The 19,205-nt window shown below is 40.8% G+C and overlaps 2 protein-coding genes across 5 annotated transcripts in view; one reads left to right on the forward strand and one right to left on the reverse strand.

Moving 5' to 3' along the window:
• The window catches only part of LOC105465902 (small integral membrane protein 10 like 1), a 295,615-nt gene that overhangs the window by 227,338 nt on the left and 49,072 nt on the right, over positions 1–19,205 (reverse strand). The window lies entirely within an intron of this gene.
• LOC105465898 (basic salivary proline-rich protein 3) lies at positions 3,232–6,900 on the forward strand. Its single transcript, XM_011714549.3, has 4 exons — positions 3,232–3,333; positions 4,274–4,309; positions 4,799–5,645; positions 6,785–6,900. Exons 1-3 carry the CDS (start codon positions 3,270–3,272, stop codon positions 5,626–5,628), a joined length of 930 nt encoding a protein of 309 aa, XP_011712851.2. The 5' UTR covers positions 3,232–3,269; the 3' UTR covers positions 5,629–5,645; positions 6,785–6,900.

Here is a 19,205-nt window from a genome sequence, read left to right on the forward strand (position 1 = left end):
CCATACTTCTTGCAGGCTTTGTTCATTTCTTTTTCTTCTTTTTTCTTTTGGTTTCTCTTCTCGCTTCATTTCATTCATTTGATCCTCAATCACTGATACTCTTTCTTCCAGTTGATCGAGTCGGTTACTGAAGCTTGTGCATTTGTTACGTATTTCTCGTGTCATGGTTTTCATCTCTTTCATTTCGTTTATGACCTTCTCTGCATTAATTACTCTAGCCATCAATTCTTCCACTTTTTTTTCAAGATTTTTAGTTTCTTTGCGCTGGGTACGTAATTCCTCCTTTAGCTCTGAGAAATTTGATGGACTGAAGCCTTCTTCTCTCATCTCGTCAAAGTCATTCTCCGTCCAGCTTTGATCCGTTGCTGGCGATGAGCTGCGCTCCTTTGCCGGGGGAGATGCGCTCTTATTTTTTGAATTTCCAGCTTTTCTGCCCTGCTTTTTCCCCATCTTTGTGGTTTTATCTGCCTCTGGTCTTTGATGATGGTGATGTACTGATGGGGTTTTGGTGTAGGTGTCCTTCCTGTTTGATAGTTTTCCTTCTAACAGTCAGGACCCTCAGCTGTAGGTCTGTTGGAGATTGCTTGAGGTCCACTCCAGACCCTGTTTGCCTGGGTATCAGCAGCAGAGGCTGCAGAAGATAGAATATTTCTGAACAGCGAGTGTACCTGTCTGATTCTTGCTTTGGAAGCTTCCTCTCAGGGGTGCACTCCTCCCTGTGAGGTGTGGGGTGTCAGACTGCCCCTAGTGGGGGATGTCTACCAGTTAGGCTACTCAGGGGTCAGGGACCCACTTGAGCAGGGAGTCTGTCCCTTCTCAGATCTCAACCTCCGTGTTGGGAGATCCACTGCTCTCTTCAAAGCTGTCAGACAGAGTCGTTTGCGTCTGCAGAGGTGTCTGCTGCGTTTGTTTAGTTTACTGTGCCCGGTCCCCAGAGGTGGAGTCTACAGAGACAGGCAGGTTTCCTTGAGCTGCTGTGAGCTCCACCCAGTTCGAGCTTCCCAGCAGCTTTGTTTACCTGCTTAAGCCTCAGCAATGGCGGGCGCCCCTCCCCCAGCCTCGCTGCTGCCTTGCCGGTAGATCACAGACTGCTGCGCTAGCAATGAGGGAGTCTCCGTGGGTGTGGGACCCTCCCGGCCAGGTGTGGGATATGATCTCCTGGTGTGCCTGTTTGCTTAAAGCACAGTATTGGGGTGGGAGTTACCCGATTTTCCAGGTGTTGTGTGTCTCAGTTCCCCTGGCTAGGAAAAGGGACTCCCTTCCCCCTTGCGCTTCCCAGGTGAGGCAATGCCTCGCCCTGCTTCAGCTCTCGCTGGTCGGGCTGCAGCAGCTGACCAGCACCGATCGTCCGGCACTCCCCAGTGAGATGAACCCAGTACCTCAGTTGAAAATGCAGAAATCACCGGTCTTCTGTGTCGCTCGCGCTGGGAGTTGGAGACTGGAGCTGCTCTTATTCGGCCATCTTGCTCCGCCCCCCCAATTAATAATATCTTTTCCTTTCAAGTATGTCTATATTTTTGTCAGTGAAAATACCAAACTTCTTGGTTCCCTTGAAAGGGCCAAGTTATCTGTATCAAAGTGTCTGGTATTAGGAAGTCTCCCTTTACTATTACCCACAACTCTTCAGAAGGGCCAGACCCGACCCTCATCTGCACAGCCCAGGATCCACTCCTCCCCAGTGCTGAAGAGGTCTGTCTTTAGGATTTACTGTCACATACCCTCCCTACCGCCATCATATCTCCAACCAAGCTGTCCTTAAATTAACACCAGTCATGCACAAAATGTGAACATGAGACACTCAGAAAGTCTAAGTGGTAAATGACTGCTATTGATAGTGACTAACCTGTATATTCCATGAACTGATGAGCAGGGATTTACTAGAAATAACAGAAGAATCAGCAGCTGAAAGAAGTGCTAACAACGCAGATCTCTGATAGGACTTTTTGGAAACACAACATTTATTGTGAAATTACACAAACAAGAACGAAACAAAGGTGGTGACAATTATAGCTTATTACTTAGAAGATTAAATAAAGGAAATCTCACCACATGAATGGTGGGAAAAGTCAGATACATAAAGAAAATTACACATAATGAACTTGACTCAGAAAATAAAATATGAACAAAGAAGTACCAGAAAGAATGTAAGGAGGAATGCATATCAGAATATTGTAAAAACAAACAAACAAACAAACAAAAAACAAACAAACAAAAACACTCCTTGTGGAAGAACAATCTGAGAAAACAGATAACACAAATACTGACTAAACCAAGAAAACCAACACAATGCAATTGAAGCTTCGATGGGCGTATCTGATTACCTTATTTGAATGTAGAATTGTAGCCACTTAATTATCAGAGGTAGGAATTCAATACAATTCTTAAAACAAATGAAGCAGAGGGTGAATTTTATAGAATATTCTAGAGAAAGTGAAGAGCATGAAGTAAGTTTTGACGACATGATATTGCATGGCTCCTGCTAGAAACTATATATTCAGTTTTCTCAGGTCTAGATATTTCCTTGTGGTTTCCGTGTCCATTTTGCATTAATAACTCCTAAAGATACTTTAAAATACACAATTTTGGCCTTCCTGTGTTGCACAAGAACAAGCCTTGCCTGAGCTGAGTGAGATCCAGAGAAGCTTGAACAATACTGTAGCATGAGAAGGCTGCAGGGCAGCTTTCCATCATCTATGTGTGCCCAGGAGTGTGCTGTCTTCACACATCTCACAGATGGCAGAAACCATCTCTATCGCATCAAGACTTTAGCTAAATGTGATACTATCTGTACATACATCACAAGAAATGGAAATAGGCTATAAAAAGAGCCAGAGATATTGATTATTGTCACTGCTGGGTGTAGCTTTGCTGCCCACACACACATATCCAGAAATAAATAACAGAGTGGAAAGTGGAGAATAGTGTTACCAAAAAGATTGAAACTCTACTGATGTCTGAAGTTCAATTATGACACAGTGCTGATTGCTTGGACCTAGTTCATTTAAAACCTTCGTTCAAGTCATAGTTGTACCTTCTAGAAATAAGTCACCAACAAATTCCAACCCAACCCATCCCTCTGGGCTAGAGTCCCAGAGAGAAATAAGGGATGCACCTGACCTGCAGTGAGCAAAGCAGAACCCAATCTCTGAGGTGGCAAGGCCCATTCAGTGTGGAGCTCAAAGGTGTCATTGTTCTGCTTCTCTTTATAAAGGGAGTTGCCACGTTTCTCCCAGCACAGAGTTGGGAGCAACTCCAGAGCCTCCTGCAAGATGCTGCTGATTTTGCTGTCAGTGGCCCTGCTGGCCTTGAGTCCAGCTCGGAGCTTCAGTGAAGGTAAAACAGAAGGGGGAGATGATGCGGTGACTCTGCTTGGGACCTAGGAGGTAATAATGGTAATTATGGGGAAGAGAGGAGAATGAAAACACAGATGGGGCTGCGGAGTTTTCATGCCCAGGATCAGGAGACCTGTTGTGCCCTCATTCTACACCAAGGGCTTCTAATTTATTTAATGCACAATGAAAATCCAATAAAGAATTTGTACCTGGGGAATGGGAAGGTAAGATTTGCATTTAGAGAGAGATATGACTGTGCTCTGAAGGATGCAGTGGAGAATGCAAGGCAGATTCAGGCAAGTCCAGCTGTGAGCATCCTATACTGATCTCAGTAAGTACACAGGCATGATGGTGGCCTTGCTATACCTGGTGGATCAGCATCAACGATGGAGATAAACACACATCAGAGATACTGCAGAGGAGGCACAACTGGATAAAACACTTGCCTGTGCCTAACTACAGATATAGAAATATCTGAGCCAATTATTGTAATTTTTGTCTCTCCTACATGCAGTATTTCAATGTGCTGGGAGTGGTATGGGTAAGATTGTATTGAAATGATTACTTCTGGTTACCCAAATTGAGAAATTTTGTGTACATAAGCAATGTATTTATAGGAGATGGAGGGCATAAGAATACCAAAGTATTACATTGAAGTACCTGGCATGTGTAAACTAAATTAGCATTAAGTCTTGAGGGATTCTAGGGAGGAAAAAATGGGGCTCTTCTATGTTGAGTTCGTGGTTGTTGCTCTGTGTCATAACAACCGTGCCTCCCCTTACACCTTCCTCCCCTTTGAGCAGCTTCACAGATGGTGGCTGATGTGTTAACCAAGGGGAGGCATGGGGAGTGGTGAGAAGACCCTTTTCCCTGTAGAACACTTGTGAGTCTTGACAGATTCGAGACGTAACTTTTCCCATCACCCTGTGCTTCTCTTCTAGATGTGATTCAGGAAGAATCTCCCTCCCTAAAATCAGGTAAAACCCAATTCATTCTCAATCTCTTTTGACTATCTTCTTCTGCTCATGAACTGATCAGTTCTTCAGTGTTTTCTCATCAACATTTTCCTTTCAGGAATTGATTAATGTTAGTCCCCCTAATAACATAGGCAATCTTCATGCAACCTTGATTTTGGGGACCATGAGCAGGGCCACCAAATTGAATAGCAGAGATGCTTGTCTTAGATGACAACAGGAGTGGGTTGACTTCCCCCTGGCCAGGAGTGCCTGCTTGGGAGATGACAGAGAACTGGGCAGTGTCCTTATTCTGACTCCTCCTTATACTGAGATCCCCTCAACTGCTTCATTCTTTCCCAGCGTTCAACTCCAGAGTTTTATTACTTCACTGAAAATGCAAAGAAATAAGTGTCTGGGTCTTATTTTTGTGCATTTCCCCATTTAGCTGTGTTACAGTAAAAATTTGCTGCAGCTATTCAGTGAATGCTGTGTGTCCTCCACCTCCTCCAGGAAGGCCAGAAGGACCACCCCCACAAGGAGGCAACCAGTCCCAAGGTCCCCCACCTCGTCCAGGAAGGCCAGAAGGACCACCCCCACAAGGAGGCAACCAGTCCCAAGGTCCCCCACCTCGTCCAGGAAGGCCAGAAGGACCACCCCCACAAGGAGGCAACCAGTCCCAAGGTCCCCCACCTCGTCCAGGAAGGCCAGAAGGACCACCCCCACAAGGAGGCAACCAGTCCCAAGGTCCCCCACCTCGTCCAGGAAGGCCAGAAGGACCACCCCCACAAGGAGGCAACCAGTCCCAAGGTCCCCCACCTCGTCCAGGAAGGCCAGAAGGACCACCCCCACAAGGAGGCAACCAGTCCCAAGGTCCCCCACCTCGTCCAGGAAGGCCAGAAGGACCACCCCCACAAGGAGGCAACCAGTCCCAAGGTCCCCCACCTCGTCCAGGAAGGCCAGAAGGACCACCCCCACAAGGAGGCAACCAGTCCCAAGGTCCCCCACCTCGTCCAGGAAGGCCAGAAGGACCACCCCCACAAGGAGGCAACCAGTCCCAAGGTCCCCCACCTCGTCCAGGAAGGCCAGAAGGACCACCCCCACAAGGAGGCAACCAGTCCCAAGGTCCCCCACCTCATCCAGGAAAGCCACAAGGACCACCCCCACAAGGAGGCAACAAACCTCAAGGTCCCCCACCTCCAGGAAAGCCACAAGGACCACCCCCACCAGGAGGCAATCCCCAGCAGCCTCCGCCACCTCCTGCTGGAAAGCCCCAGGGACCACCTCCACCTCCTCAAGGTGGCAGACCACCCAGGCCTCCCCAGGGACAGCCTCCCCAGTAATCAAGGTTCAATGACAGGTATGATTCCTGTTTATGTTCACCACGTGCTCTAAGTGCTACAGTTCTCCGACTTTATTGTGCCAATGAATCAACTAAAAGTCCATTGACATTGTATTGTCCTGGAACCCATTTCTAAAGATTTGTATCCAGATACTCTGGAATAGGGTAACAAGACCCTGTATTTCTAATGAACTCTTTAAGGAATTCTGATGTTGAGAAACAACTTACCATATAATCTGTCTCAAATTGTGCTGGCAATGAGGAAGTAGTACCATGTTCATTCTTGGTGCTGTTTTCTGCCCACAAACTCAGAGACCTCCCATTTAAAGTTTTCACCTGAGCATTGTTTGCTCAGTCCTGCCTCACGCCAGCCTCTCTAGTCCAGTATTCCTGACAAGTGGTCCCTGAACATTCAGCAGCTAAAAGGTGTCTCATTTTTTAGATACTTCCTTTTCAATAAGTACATGATTAAGCTAACAAAGGTATCTAATGGAATGGGAAAATATGAAGCTAATTTTAAAGGCATAACTCATCCTACCCACCTTCCTTCCTTCAAAAAGCTACCACTGTTGACTTTATGGCATCTTCTCTTTGAAATATTTATGTGTGCACAGACATATAGCATTCTTTTCCCCTACCACTAATAATGTAACTTATATGCAGGTATATATGTGAGTCATTTAAAAATACACTTTTTGAAAATTTCCTCATCAGTTTATGGAGCTAAATACATCTCTTCAGTGGTTTTCTGTTTGCTTTTACAAGCTTTTGCTACTCCATTGTGTGGCTTTCCCATGATTTCCTTAACCAATCCCTGTCACTGGACACTGAGGGTGGTTTCAGCTTCTCACTATTATAGAACACATGCCAGTTAACATCTGTGTAAATATATCCTTGAACAAATTCAACAGCAATGAGTCATAACAACCTAAGGATGATCTTTTCTCTTCATCTTCTAAGCAACAATTTGGAGCACATTGTGTCCAAGGGCACCAAAAGAGTGAACACAGAAAAAATTAGGAAGGAATCACAGGGGTAGAAGGGTTGGAGGAGAGAGGATGGGCTCTCATACTCTACTGCAGTAACACCAGTGAGGAATTAGACATTTCCTGCCATGTCAAGTCTGGTTTATGAACTTCCTTGTTTGTTTGTTTCAGAAACTGAATAAGAAGATGACAGTGATTCAAACGATTCAAATGCCATGACATTGGAAGAAGGTGGTCATAGCTCTAAATTCAATATACCAATAAAATAATCAGCTTGCAATTTCTGATTGTGGTACCTCTTTCTCAGTGTTTGTGAATGTGGAATGTGAGGACCAAGAACATCTAGGACCCCTTCTCTCTGTTGCTTCCAGGGAGCTTCCCTCCTCTTTAATTCTAATTTAGCCAGCTGCCATGAACAATGTTTTACTGTTTATCTCCTTCCCTGGCTTCTTTTTTTTTTTTTTCTTTTTCTGAGATGGAGTCTTGCTCTATCACCTAGGTTGGAGTGCAGTGGCGTAATCTTGGCTTACCACAACCTGCATATCCTGGGTTGAAGCTATTCTCCTGCCTCACCCTTCACAGTAGCTGGGATTACAGGTTCCCACCATCATGCCTAGGTAATTTTTGTAATTTTAGTTGAGATGGGGTTTTACCCTGTTGGCCAGGCTAGGCTAGAACTTCTGACTTCAGGTGATCTGCTTGCCTCAGCCTCCCAATATCTTGGGATTACAGGCGTGAGCCATCACACCTGGCCCTTCCCTGACTTCTATAGTACCAACTGAAATTTTAAAATTATTATCAGATCGTTTACTGATATTCCAGTAATCTTAAGGCCAAAAACACAACAAATGGAAAATAAGTCACAGAAGCAAAAAGAAATCCTTATCATTTCTAAGAAACTGAGTTTGGTTTCAAGGGAATGAATATGGCTCTATGCTTCTTATCCACAGAATCCTCTCTATCCCATTTACCCTATTTTAACAGTGATCACTTTCCTCCCTCCCTATGCTCCTCATCTTTCCTTAATGAAACCTGAATGGATTTCACTAAGGAGGCAGCATGACTTTAAGGAGCGAAAAATTGGGAAGCTCTCAGGTTTTAGTTAAGACATAAATCTTTTTCTTGCTAGTTCTGGACTCTTAAAAAGCTACTTGGTCTCTCAGAGCTTGAATTTCCTCATCTAAAATGAGAAGAATCATAACAGTTACCTTAGAATATGGAGATTAATGAGGTAACATACATACCAAAAACCTTGCAGAGATTGGCATGTCTGCTTCTCAAGCAAGGAAGGTTCAATATTAGAAAACTGCTGCTGTGCCCTCTGATAGCCTCAGATAATTCACTAAGGAGTTCAGAAAAATCAGAATAGAAGGATCTTGCTGTGTGCACCACCAAGTTGAGCAACCACATTCAGTTCAATCACAGTTCTCTGGCTTCTTTCCTATTATCTTAGGTGAAGCCTTCCTACCTCTATCTCTTACCTTCCCTCTTGATTCTAAACCACATTACCCAATCAAGGATTTTGCTTCTGCATGTGACCTTTTTGTCTCCTGATTCTTACATCTACGCTCTATGGGATTACTTCAATCAGCAAAAGCCTGCTGAAACATCACCCATTTCTACAGAGGTCTCCTATGACTCTTAGTGTTTCTTTCCTACCATATTATTTGTCTGCCATTTTTATTGCAAAAGTTCTTGAAACGTATGTGTGTGATTCTTTCCCAATCCTCTCACTTCCATTTTTTAAAACACACATTAAAGATGCTTTTGTTCTTTCCACTCCAAGTCTGTCAGGGTGGTCTACTGCCTCCATTCCACTCATTTCAGGAATCAATTCTCAGTCCTGCATCTCCTGCGACCCCTTGGCAGTTTACCGTTCTTTTGGGAACACTCTATCAGTCTTTCCAGGAACCTCTAGCTCTCTCCTCGGGTTTCTCCTACCTCTGCCTCTTCCCTCCTAGAACTACAAATTTACTCCTCTTCCAACTCTATTTGGTCTTGGTAAATTATTCATCTAATTAATCAAACAAGGATTTATTCTTGACTTTTCTGTTTTCCCCTTACATCACATAATATCTAGTCAAATAAGCTATATTATCATTGTGATGTTCAAGCTTCAAAATAATTTCCTGCTGCAACCAGTTTCATCACTTTCATCTCTGTCAGCCCATCTAAGCAAGCCTCATCTGCAGTTTACACCAAATAGTTCTATTTATTTCCGAACAGTCAGTTATCCACCTTGGTCGTTTAAAAATTATTTTACTTGAGATTGGGCACCAAGAGGGTTGAACAGGAACAGCTCCAGCCTCCAGCTCTCAGTGTGAGTGACACAGAAGACGGGTGATTTCTGTATTTTTAATTGAGCCTCCACTGCTGATACCCAGGCAAAAAGGGTCTGGAGTGGACCTCAAGCAAACTCCAACAGACCTGCAGCTGAGGGTTCTGAGTGTTAGAAGGAAAACTAACAAACTGAAAGGACATCCACATCAAAACCCCATCTGTACGTGACCATCATCAAAGACCAAAAAGGTAGATAAAACCACAAAGATGGGGAAAATGCATGCAGAAAAACTGAAAATTCAAAAAATCAGAGTGCCTCTCCCCCTCCAAAGGAACGCAGCTCCTCACCAGCAATGGAACAAAGCTAGATGGAGAATGACTTTGACAAGTCGAGAGAAGAAGCCATCAGTCAATCAAACTTTGCAGAGCTAAAGGAGGAACTACGAACCCAGTGCAAAGAAACTAAAAAAGATTTGACGAATGGATAACTAGAATAACCAATGCAGAGAAGTTCATAAATGACCTGATAGAGATGAAAACCATGACACGAGAAATATGTGACAATCCACAAGCTTCAGTAACTGACTTGATCAACTAGAAGAAAGAGTATCAGTGACTGAAGATCAAATGAATGAAATGAAACAAGAAGAGAAGTTTAGAGAAAAAAGACTAAAAAGAAATGAACAAAATCTCCAAGAAATATGGGATCATGGGAAAAGATCAAATCTACATCTGATTGGTGTACCTGAAAGTGACGGGGAGAATGGAACCAAGTTGGAAAACACTCTGCGGGCTATTATCCAGGAGAACTTCCCTAACCTAGCAGGCCAACATTCAAATTCAGGAAATACAGAGAACGCCACAAAGATACCCCTTGAGAAGAGCAACTCCAAGACAGATAATTGTCAGATTCATCAAAGTTGAAATGAAGGAAAGAAAATGTTAAGGGCAGCCAGAGAGAAAGGTGGGGTTAACCACAAAGGGAAGCCCATCACACTAACAGCAGATCTCTCGGCAGAAACTCTACAAGCCAGAAGAGAGTGGGGGCCAATATTCAACATTCTTAAAGGAAAGAATTTTCAACACAGAATTTCATATCCAGCCAAACTAAGTGTCATAAGTGAAAGAGAAATAAAATCCTTTACAGACAAGTAAATGTTGAGAGATTTTGACACCACCAGGCCTGCCCTACAAGAGCTCCTGAAGGAAGCACTAAACATGGAAAGGAACAACTGGTACCAGCCACTGCAAAAACATGCCAAAATGTAAAGGCCATCGATGCTAGGAAGAAACTGCAACAACTAATGAGCAAAATAACCAGCTAACATCATAATGACAGCATCAAGTGCACACATAACAATATTAACCTTAAATGTAAATGGGCTAAATGGTCCAATTAAAAGACACAGACTGGCAAATTGGATAAAGAGTCAAGACCCATCAGTATGTTGTATTTAGGAGACCCATCTCACGTGCAGAGACACATATAGGCTCAAAATAAAGGGATGGAGGAAGATCTACCAAGCAAATGGAAAACAGAAAAAGACAGGGGTTGCAATCCTAGTCTCTGATAAAACAGATTTTATACCAACAAAGATCAAAAGAGACAAAGACGGCCATTACATTATGGTAAAGGGATCAATTCAACGAGAAGAGCTAACTATCCTAAATATATATGCATCCAATACAGGAGCACCCAGATATATAAAGCAAGTCCTTAGAGACTTACAAAGAGACTTAGACTCCCACACAACAATAATGGGAGACTTGAACACCCCACTGTCAACATTAGACAGATCAATGAGACAGAAAGTTAACAAGGATATCCAGGAATTGAACGCAACTCTGCACCAAGTGCACCTAATAGACATCTACAGAACTCTCCTCCCCAGATCAACAGAATATACATTCTTCTCAGCACCACATCGCACTTATTCCAAAATCGACTACACAGTTGGAAGTAAAGCACTCCTCAGCAAATGTAAAAGAAGAGAAATTATAACAAACTGTCTCTCAGACCACAGTGCAATCAAACTAGAACTCAGGACTAAGAAACACAATCAAAATCGCTCAACTACATGGAAACTGATCAACGTGCTCCTGAATGACTACTGGGTACATAAAAAAATAAAGGCAGAAATAAAGATGTTCTTTGAAACCAATGAAAACAAAGATACAACATACCAGAATCTCAGGGACACATTTAAAGCAGTGTGTAGAGGGAAATTTATAGCACTAAATGCCCACAAGAGAAAGCAGGAAAGATCTAAAATTGACACCCTGTTGCTGTGCTGCACCCATCAACTCATCAGCACCCATCAACTCGTCATTTACATCAGGTATAACTCCCAATGCAATCCCTCCCACCTCCCCCTTCCCCATGATAGGCCCCACTGTGTGATGTTCCCCTTTCCGAGTCCAAGTGATCTCATTGTTCAGTTCCCACCTATGAGTGAGAACATGCAGTGTTTGGTTTTCTGTTCTTGTGATAGTTTGCTAAGAATGATGGTTTCCAGCTGCATCCATGTCCCTACAAAGGACACAAACTCATCCTTTTTTATGGCTGCATAGTATTCCATGGTGTATATGTGCCACATTTTCTTAATCCAGGCTGTCACTGATGGACATTTGGGTTGATTCCAAGTCTTTGTTATTGTGAATAGTGCCGCAATAAACATACGTGTGCATGTGTCTTTAGAGCAGCATGATTTATAATCCTTTGGGTATATACCCAGTAATGGGATGGCTGGGTCATATGGTACATCTAGTTCTAGATCCTTGAGGAATCACCATACTGTTTTCCATAATGGTTGAACTAGTTTACAATCCCACCAACAGTGTAAAAGTGTTCCTATTTCTCCACATCCTCTCCAGCACCTGTTGTTTCCTAACTTTTTAATGATCGCCATTCTAACTGGTGTGAGATGGTATCTCATTGTGGTTTTGATTTGCATTTCTCTGATGGCCAGTGATGATGAGCATTTTTTCATGTGTCTGTTGGCTGTATGAATGTCTTCTTTTGAGAAATGTCTGTTCATATCCTTTGCCCACTTTTTGATGGGGTTGTTTGTTTTTTTCTTGTAAATTTGTTTGAGTTCTTTGTAGGTTCTGGATATTAGCCCTTTGTCAGATGAGTAGATTGCAAAAATTTTCTCCCATTCTGTAGGTTGCCTGTTCACTCTGATGGTAGTTTCTTTTGCTGTGCAGAAGCTCTTTAGTTTAATGAGATCCCATTTGTCAATTTTGGCTTTTGCTGCCGTTGCTTTTGGTGTTTTAGACATATGAAGTCTTTGCCCATGCCTATGTCCTGAATGGTACTACCTAGGTTTTCCTCTAGGGTTTTTATGGTATTAGGTCTAACATTTAAGTCTCTAATCCATCTTGAATTAATTTTCGTATAAGGAGTAAGGAAAGGATCCAGTTTCAGCTTTCTACTTATGGCTAGCCAATTTTCCCAGCACCATTTATTAAATAGGGAATCCTTTCCCCATTTCTTGTTTCTCTCAGGTTTGTCAAAGATCAGATGGCTGTAGATGTGTGGTATTATTTCTGAGGACTCTGTTCTGTTCCATTGGTCTATATCTCTGTTTTGGTACCAGTACCATGCTGTTTTGGTTACTGTAGCCTTGTAGTATAGTTTGAAGTCAGGTAGCGTGATGCCTCCAGCTTTGTTCTTTTGACTTAGGATTGTCTTGGAGATGGCACAAGTATACATAGGTAACAAACCTGCACGTTATGCACATGTACCCTAGAACTTAAAGTATAATAATAAAACAACAACAACAACAAAAACAAAACAAACAAACAAAAAAGTGGGTATTGAATCTCCAAATAAATTGTTGACTTCTCTCTCTCTTTAATTCTGTCAGTTTTTGCTTCATTAAATTTGAGGCCTTATTTGTAGGTGCATGCATGTTTATAACCATATATCTTCCATTTTTGACTCATCATTATAAAATGTGCTTTTTTTGAATCTCATAACATTTTATCTTAAAGTCTATGTTGCCTGATATTGCTATTCCATCTCCATCTTGATTCAATCTTGCCTTGTATATCTTTTCCATTTGTTTATTTTCAACTTATTTGTGTCTTTCCATGTAAAATGTGTCCTTGTAAGCAGTGTATTATTGGATTGTATTTATTTTTTAACCATTCTTTCAATATCCACCTTTTATTTGGGATGTATAATTATTCAATTTAGTATATTTACAGATAAAGTAGAATTTGCATCTGTTATTTGCTCCTTGTTTTCTATATGTCTTATTTTTTTTAAATTTCTTTATTCATCCATTCCTGTCTTTTGTGGTTGTTAAATAGATTATTTTCTAACATAGTTTTAAAATTCTCTTTTTCTATTTCTGTATTTTTTGTAAAGCTATCAAATAATTTTATAGTTATTGCTTTATACAATTGTATTTAAAAGAGATAGAACAAGAAATGAGTAACAAACAGAAAGATGTTGACCTTTCAAAAGAACAATGTAGTAACATTTCCTGGTGTTCTTTTATTTCTTAGTTTGTATTTGAGAAACCATATGCTATCCTTTCATTTCAGCTTGAAAGATTCACTTTAATATTTATTGCATTAGTCTCTCAGCTTTCGTTTTCTGGAATGTTTAATTTTCTCTTTGTTGTTGAATGTGAGTTGAAGTAGATGGAGTTCTCAGTTGACCGCCTTTTTCTGCCACAACTTTAACTATGTCATCTCACTGCTTTCCAGCTTCTTTGGTTTCCGATGTGAAGTCAGTTTTTAGTCTTATTAGTTGGTGAAAACTCATTGCATTTTTTTTTGGATTGGTGGAATTTGCCATTTGATATTGGAATACATTTCTTAAATAAATGTGGTTTGTTACACATCTTTTTAATGGACATTTCTCGCTTTATGTTATTTTGCTAATGACTAATTACTTTCTGTTTATTTTAAGTTTATTTTAGACTATGGAAATTATGTTAGACAAAAAGCAAATTTAAGCAATTTTCTTATTCAAGTTCAAAATGGGTCTTAAATCAGTGGAGACAACTTGTATCATCAACAATGCATTTGGCTCAGGAACTGCTAATGAACATACAGTACAGTGGTGGTTCAAGAAGCTTTGCGAAGGTGACAAGAGCCTTGAAGGTGAGGAACATAGTGGCTGGCCTTCAGAAGTTGACAGTGACTAATTGAGAACAATCATCTAGGTTGTCCTCTTACAACTACACAAGAAATTGCCAAAGAACTCAACATCGACCACTTTAGGGTCCTTCGGCATTTGAAGCAAATTGGAAAGCTGAAAAAGCTTGATAAGTGGGTGCCTCATGAGCTGAGTGAAAATTTTAAAAATTATCATTTTGAAATGGCATCTTCTCTTATTCTATGTAACAATAATGAATCATTTCTCTATCAGATTGTGACATGTGATGAAAAGTGGATTTTATATGAAAACCAGTGACTACCAGCTCAGTGGTTGCACTGAGAAGCAGCTCCAAAGCACTCCCCAAGGCCAAACTTGCACAAAAAGATCATGGTCACTGTTTGGTAGTCTGCTGCTGGTCTGGTCCACTACAGCTTTCTGAATTCTAGCAAAGCCCTTACATCTGAGAAGTATGCTCAGCAAATTGATGTGATGCACTGAAAACTGCAATGCCTGCAGCTGACATTGGTCAACAGAAAAGGCCCAATTCTTCTCCACAACAACACCCAACGGCATGTCATACAACCGATGCTTCAAAAGTTGAACGAATTAGGCTACGAAGTTTTGCCTCATCTGCCATATTCACCTGACCTCTTAGCAAGCAACTACAACTTCTTTGAGCTGCCCAACAATTTTTTTTTGCAGGGAATGCTTTCCAAGAGTTCATCAAATTCCAAAGCACAGATTTTTATGCTATAGGAATAAACAAACTTACTTGTCATTGGCAATAATGTGTTTATTGTAATGGTTCCTATTTTGATTAATAAAGATCTGTTTGAGCAAAAAAAAAATAATAATAATAAAATAAAATAAAATAAAATAAAATAAAATTGACACCCTAACATCACAATTAAAAGAACTAGAGAAGCAAGAGCAAACACATTCAAAAGCTAGCAGAAGGCAAGAAATAACTAAGATCAGAGAAGAACTGAAGGAGATAGAGACACAAAAAAACCCTTAAAAAAATCAATGAATCCAGGAGATGGTTTTTTGAAAAGATCAACAAAATTGATAGACCATTAGCAAGACTAATAAAGAAGAAGAGAAGAATCAAATAGATGCAATAAAAAATGATAAAGGGGATATCACCACTGACCCCACAGAAATACAAACTACCTTCAGAGAATACTATAAACTCCACTAGGCAAATAAACTAGAAAACCTAGAAGAAACGGATAAATTCCTGGGCACATACACTCTCCCAAGACTAAACCAGGAAGAAGGTGAATCTCTGAATAGACCAATAGCAGGCTCTGAAATTGAGGCAATAATTAATAGCCTACCAACGAAAAAAAAAGTCCAGGACCCAACGGATTCACATCCGAATTCTACCAGAGTTACAAGGAGGAGCTGGTACTATTCCTTCTGAAACGATCCCCATCAATAGAAAAAGAGGGAATCCTCCCTAACTCATTTTATGAGGCCAACATCATCCTGATACCAAAGCCTGGCAGAGACACAACAAAAAAAGAGAATTTTAGACCAATATCCCTGATGAACATAGATGCAAAAATTCTCAATAAAATACTGGCAAACTGAATCCAGCATCACATCAAAAAGCTTATCCACCATGATCAAGTGGGCTTCATCCCTGGGATGCAAGGCTGGGTCAATATATGCAAATCAATAAACGTAATCCAACATATAAACAGAACCAAAGACAAAAACCACATGATTATCTCAATAGATGCAGAAAAGGCCTTTGACAAAATTCAACAGCCCTTCATGCTAAAAACTCTCAATAAATTCGGTATTGATGGAACGTATCTCAAAATAGTAGGAGCTATTTATGACAAACCCACAGCCAATATCATACTGAATGGGCAAAAACTGGAAGCATTCCCTTTGAAAATCGGCACAAGACAGAGAGGGATGCCCTCTCTCACCACTCCTATTCAACACAGTGTTGGAAGTTCTGGGTAGGGCAATCAGGAAAGAGAAAGAAATAAAGGATATTCAGTTAGGAAAAGAAGTCAAATTGTCCCTGTTTGCAGATGACATGATTGTATATTTAGAAAACCCCATTGTCTCAGCCCAAAATCTCCTTAAGCTGATAAGCAATTTCAGTAAAGTCTCAGGATACAAAATTAATGTGCAAAAATCACAGCATTCTTATACACCAATAACAGACAAATAGAGAGCCAAATCATGAATGAACTCCCATTCACAATTGCTTCAAAGGGAATAAAATACCTAGGAATCCAACTTACAAGGGATGTGAAGGACCTCTTCAAGGAGAACTACAAACCACTGCTCAGTGAAATAAAAGAGGACACAAATAAATGGAAGAACATACCATACTCATGGATAGGAAGAAATCAATATCGTGAAAATGGCCATACTGCCCAAGGTAATTTATAGATTCAATGCCATCCCCATCAAGCTACCAATGACTTTCTTCACAGAATTGGAAAAAACTGCTTTAAAGTTCATATGGAACCAAAAAAAAAAAAAATCCCACATTGCCAAGACAATCCTAACCCAAAAGAACAAAGCTGGAGGCATCACACTACCTGACTTCAAACTCTACTACAAGGCTACAGTAACCAAAACAGCATGGTACTGGTACCAAAACAGAGATATAGACCAATGAAACAGAACAGAGCCCTCCGAAATAATGCCACATATCTACAACCATCTGATCTTTGACAAACCTGACAAAAACAAGAAATGGGGAAAGGATTCCCTATTTCATAAATGGTGCTGGGAAAATTGGTTAGCCATAAGTAGAAAGCTGAAACTGGATCCTTCCCTTACTCCATATATGAAAATTAATTCAAGATGGATTAGAGACTTAAATGTTAGACCTAAAACCATAAAAACCCTAGAAGAAAACCTCGGTAATACCATTCAGGACATAGGCATGGGCAAGGACTTCATGTCGAAAACACCAAAAGCAATGACAACAAAAGCCAAAATTGACAAATGGGATCTCATTAAACTAAAGAGCTTCTGCACAGCAAAAGAAACTACCAACAGAGTGAACAGGCAACCTACAGAATAGGAGAAAATTTTTGCAATCTACTCATCTGACAAAGGGCTAATATCCAGAACCTACAAAGAACTCAAACAAATTTACAAGAAAAAAACAAACAATCCCATCAAAAAGTGAGCAAAGGATATAGATATGAACAGACACTTCTCAAAAGAAGATATTCATACAGCCAACAGACACATGAAAATTGCTCATCATCACTGGCCATCAGAGAAATGCAAATCAAAACCACAGTGAGATACTATCTCACACCAGTTGCAATGGTGATCATTAAAAAGTCAGGAAAAAACAAGAGGAAAGAGTGGGAAAGGGTTGAGGTGTAAAAGACTACAAATTGGGTGCAGTGTATACTGCCCGGATGATGGGTGCACCAAAATCTTACAAATCACCACTAAAGAACTTATTCACATAACTAAACACCACCTGTTCCCCAACCTATGGAAGTAAAAAAGAAAAGAAAAAAGAAAGAAAGAAAAAGAAAATCCCTAGGCACCCAACTTACAGTTCTGATGTAGTATCTTTGGACTTCTGCTTTTTTTCTAATATTAAAATATCTTTAAAGTTTACTCTGTTTTCTTCAGTTAATAATGTGAAAAGACTGCATTTATATGGTGAAATTCCCAGAACCTTCAATTCTTTATAGATAGGCTAAATTACTTGTATCATTACTTGCCAAACTTCTTGAACGTGATGGAGCTTATGTTAAGAAACAAAGTTTATATAATGTCTAGTTTTATATTGTAATTACTTTCTTCCACAAAGTTTTTGAAATCCCCTTGTATTCTCAAACCATTCTGGAAGGGGAGGAACAGATTTTTGTTTTTATTTTTGTCTTTTCAGACGATTCTTTCTCTGTCACCCAGGCTGCAGTGCAGCGGCCGGATCTCGGCTCACTGCAAGCTCCACCTTCCAGGTTCACGCCATTCTCCTGCCTCAGCCTCCCGAGTAGCTGGGACTACAGGCGCCCGCCACCATGCCCGGCTAATTGTTTTTGTATTTTTTAGTAGAGACGGGGTTTCACCTCATTAACCAGAATGGTCTCGGTCTCCTGACCTCGTGATCTGCCTGCCTCGGTTTCCCAAAGTGCTGGGATTACAGGGGTGAGCAACCGTGCCCAGCCAGGAATAGATTCTTATGTGTACAACACAGGATCCTCTTATCCAAATGATCAAGTGGCCTGTCTTTAGGATTTCCAGTCACATCGCCACACACAATACCTCAAACAAGGTCATCCTGAAGTTATCACTATCCATGAACAAAAACTGAATGACAGCACAAGACTTATTCAAGGCCAGAAATAAGTGGCAGCTGTTGATACTGACACACCTACACTTTCTATGAAAAGGGTGAAAGGGTGAGCAGAAGCTACCTGATATAGCAGAAAAGTCAGCAGATGAAAAGAAAGATACCAACACAAACTCAGCAAAAAGACCTTGGAAACACAGTATATTGATGCAAATTTTAAAAACAAAAAGAAAAAGAAAGGAGTAAGAATAATTATAGACACTTACTTAGAAGATTAGATTTAAAAATTGTCTCAAATTTTATTTAAAAAGAAGCCAGAAAAGGAAAAATGAACACAGGGAAGACTGATTTAGAACACAAAATGTCAACAAATACTTGCGGGAAAGAGAGTGAGGAGAATTTCATTTCAGAATTTTGCAAAAATGAAAAAAATTTCTGTGTGAAAGAACAATCTGGGAGACAGATATCACAGGCACTAAGAAATTGATCAATGCAATATGCTTGAGGCTTTTATGTGGATACCAGACTATCTTATTTGAGTACAATTATGGCCACTCATTATAAGTGGGAGTGATTAAAAATTTTTCCTAGAAGAATGACTGAACATGACGACTCATGCCTGTTATCCCAGGACTTAGGAAAAGTGAGGCGGGAGGATCCCTTGAGTCCAGGAGTTCAAGACCAACCTGAGCAACAAAGTGAGGCTCCATCTCTTCAAGAAAATTTTAAAATAAATAAAAAAGAAATAAATGGGCATGGTGTCATGAACCTGTAATTCAAGCAACTCCAGAGGCTGAAGCTGGGGGATTCCCCTGAGCACAGGCATTCAAGGATGCTGTAAGCCATGATCACGACACCACACTCCAGCCTGGGTGACAGAGAGTCTGTATAAAAAAAAA

Source organism: Macaca nemestrina, chromosome 10 (genome assembly GCF_043159975.1).
Source record: "Macaca nemestrina isolate mMacNem1 chromosome 10, mMacNem.hap1, whole genome shotgun sequence".
NCBI classification, from domain to species: domain Eukaryota; kingdom Metazoa; phylum Chordata; class Mammalia; order Primates; family Cercopithecidae; genus Macaca; species Macaca nemestrina.

What these genes read in the sequence shown, in the direction of transcription:
- LOC105465898 (XM_011714549.3), top strand. Translation starts at nt 3,270, where the DNA reads ATGCTGCTGATTTTGCTGTCAGTGGCCCTGCTGGCCTTGAGTCCAGCT. An exon ending in AGCTCGGAGCTTCAGTGAAG is followed by an intron (nt 3,334 to 4,273) that starts GTAAAACAGAAG and finishes CTTCTCTTCTAG; the next exon opens with ATGTGATTCAGGAAGAATCT. An exon ending in ATCTCCCTCCCTAAAATCAG is followed by an intron (nt 4,310 to 4,798) that starts GTAAAACCCAAT and finishes CACCTCCTCCAG; the next exon opens with GAAGGCCAGAAGGACCACCC.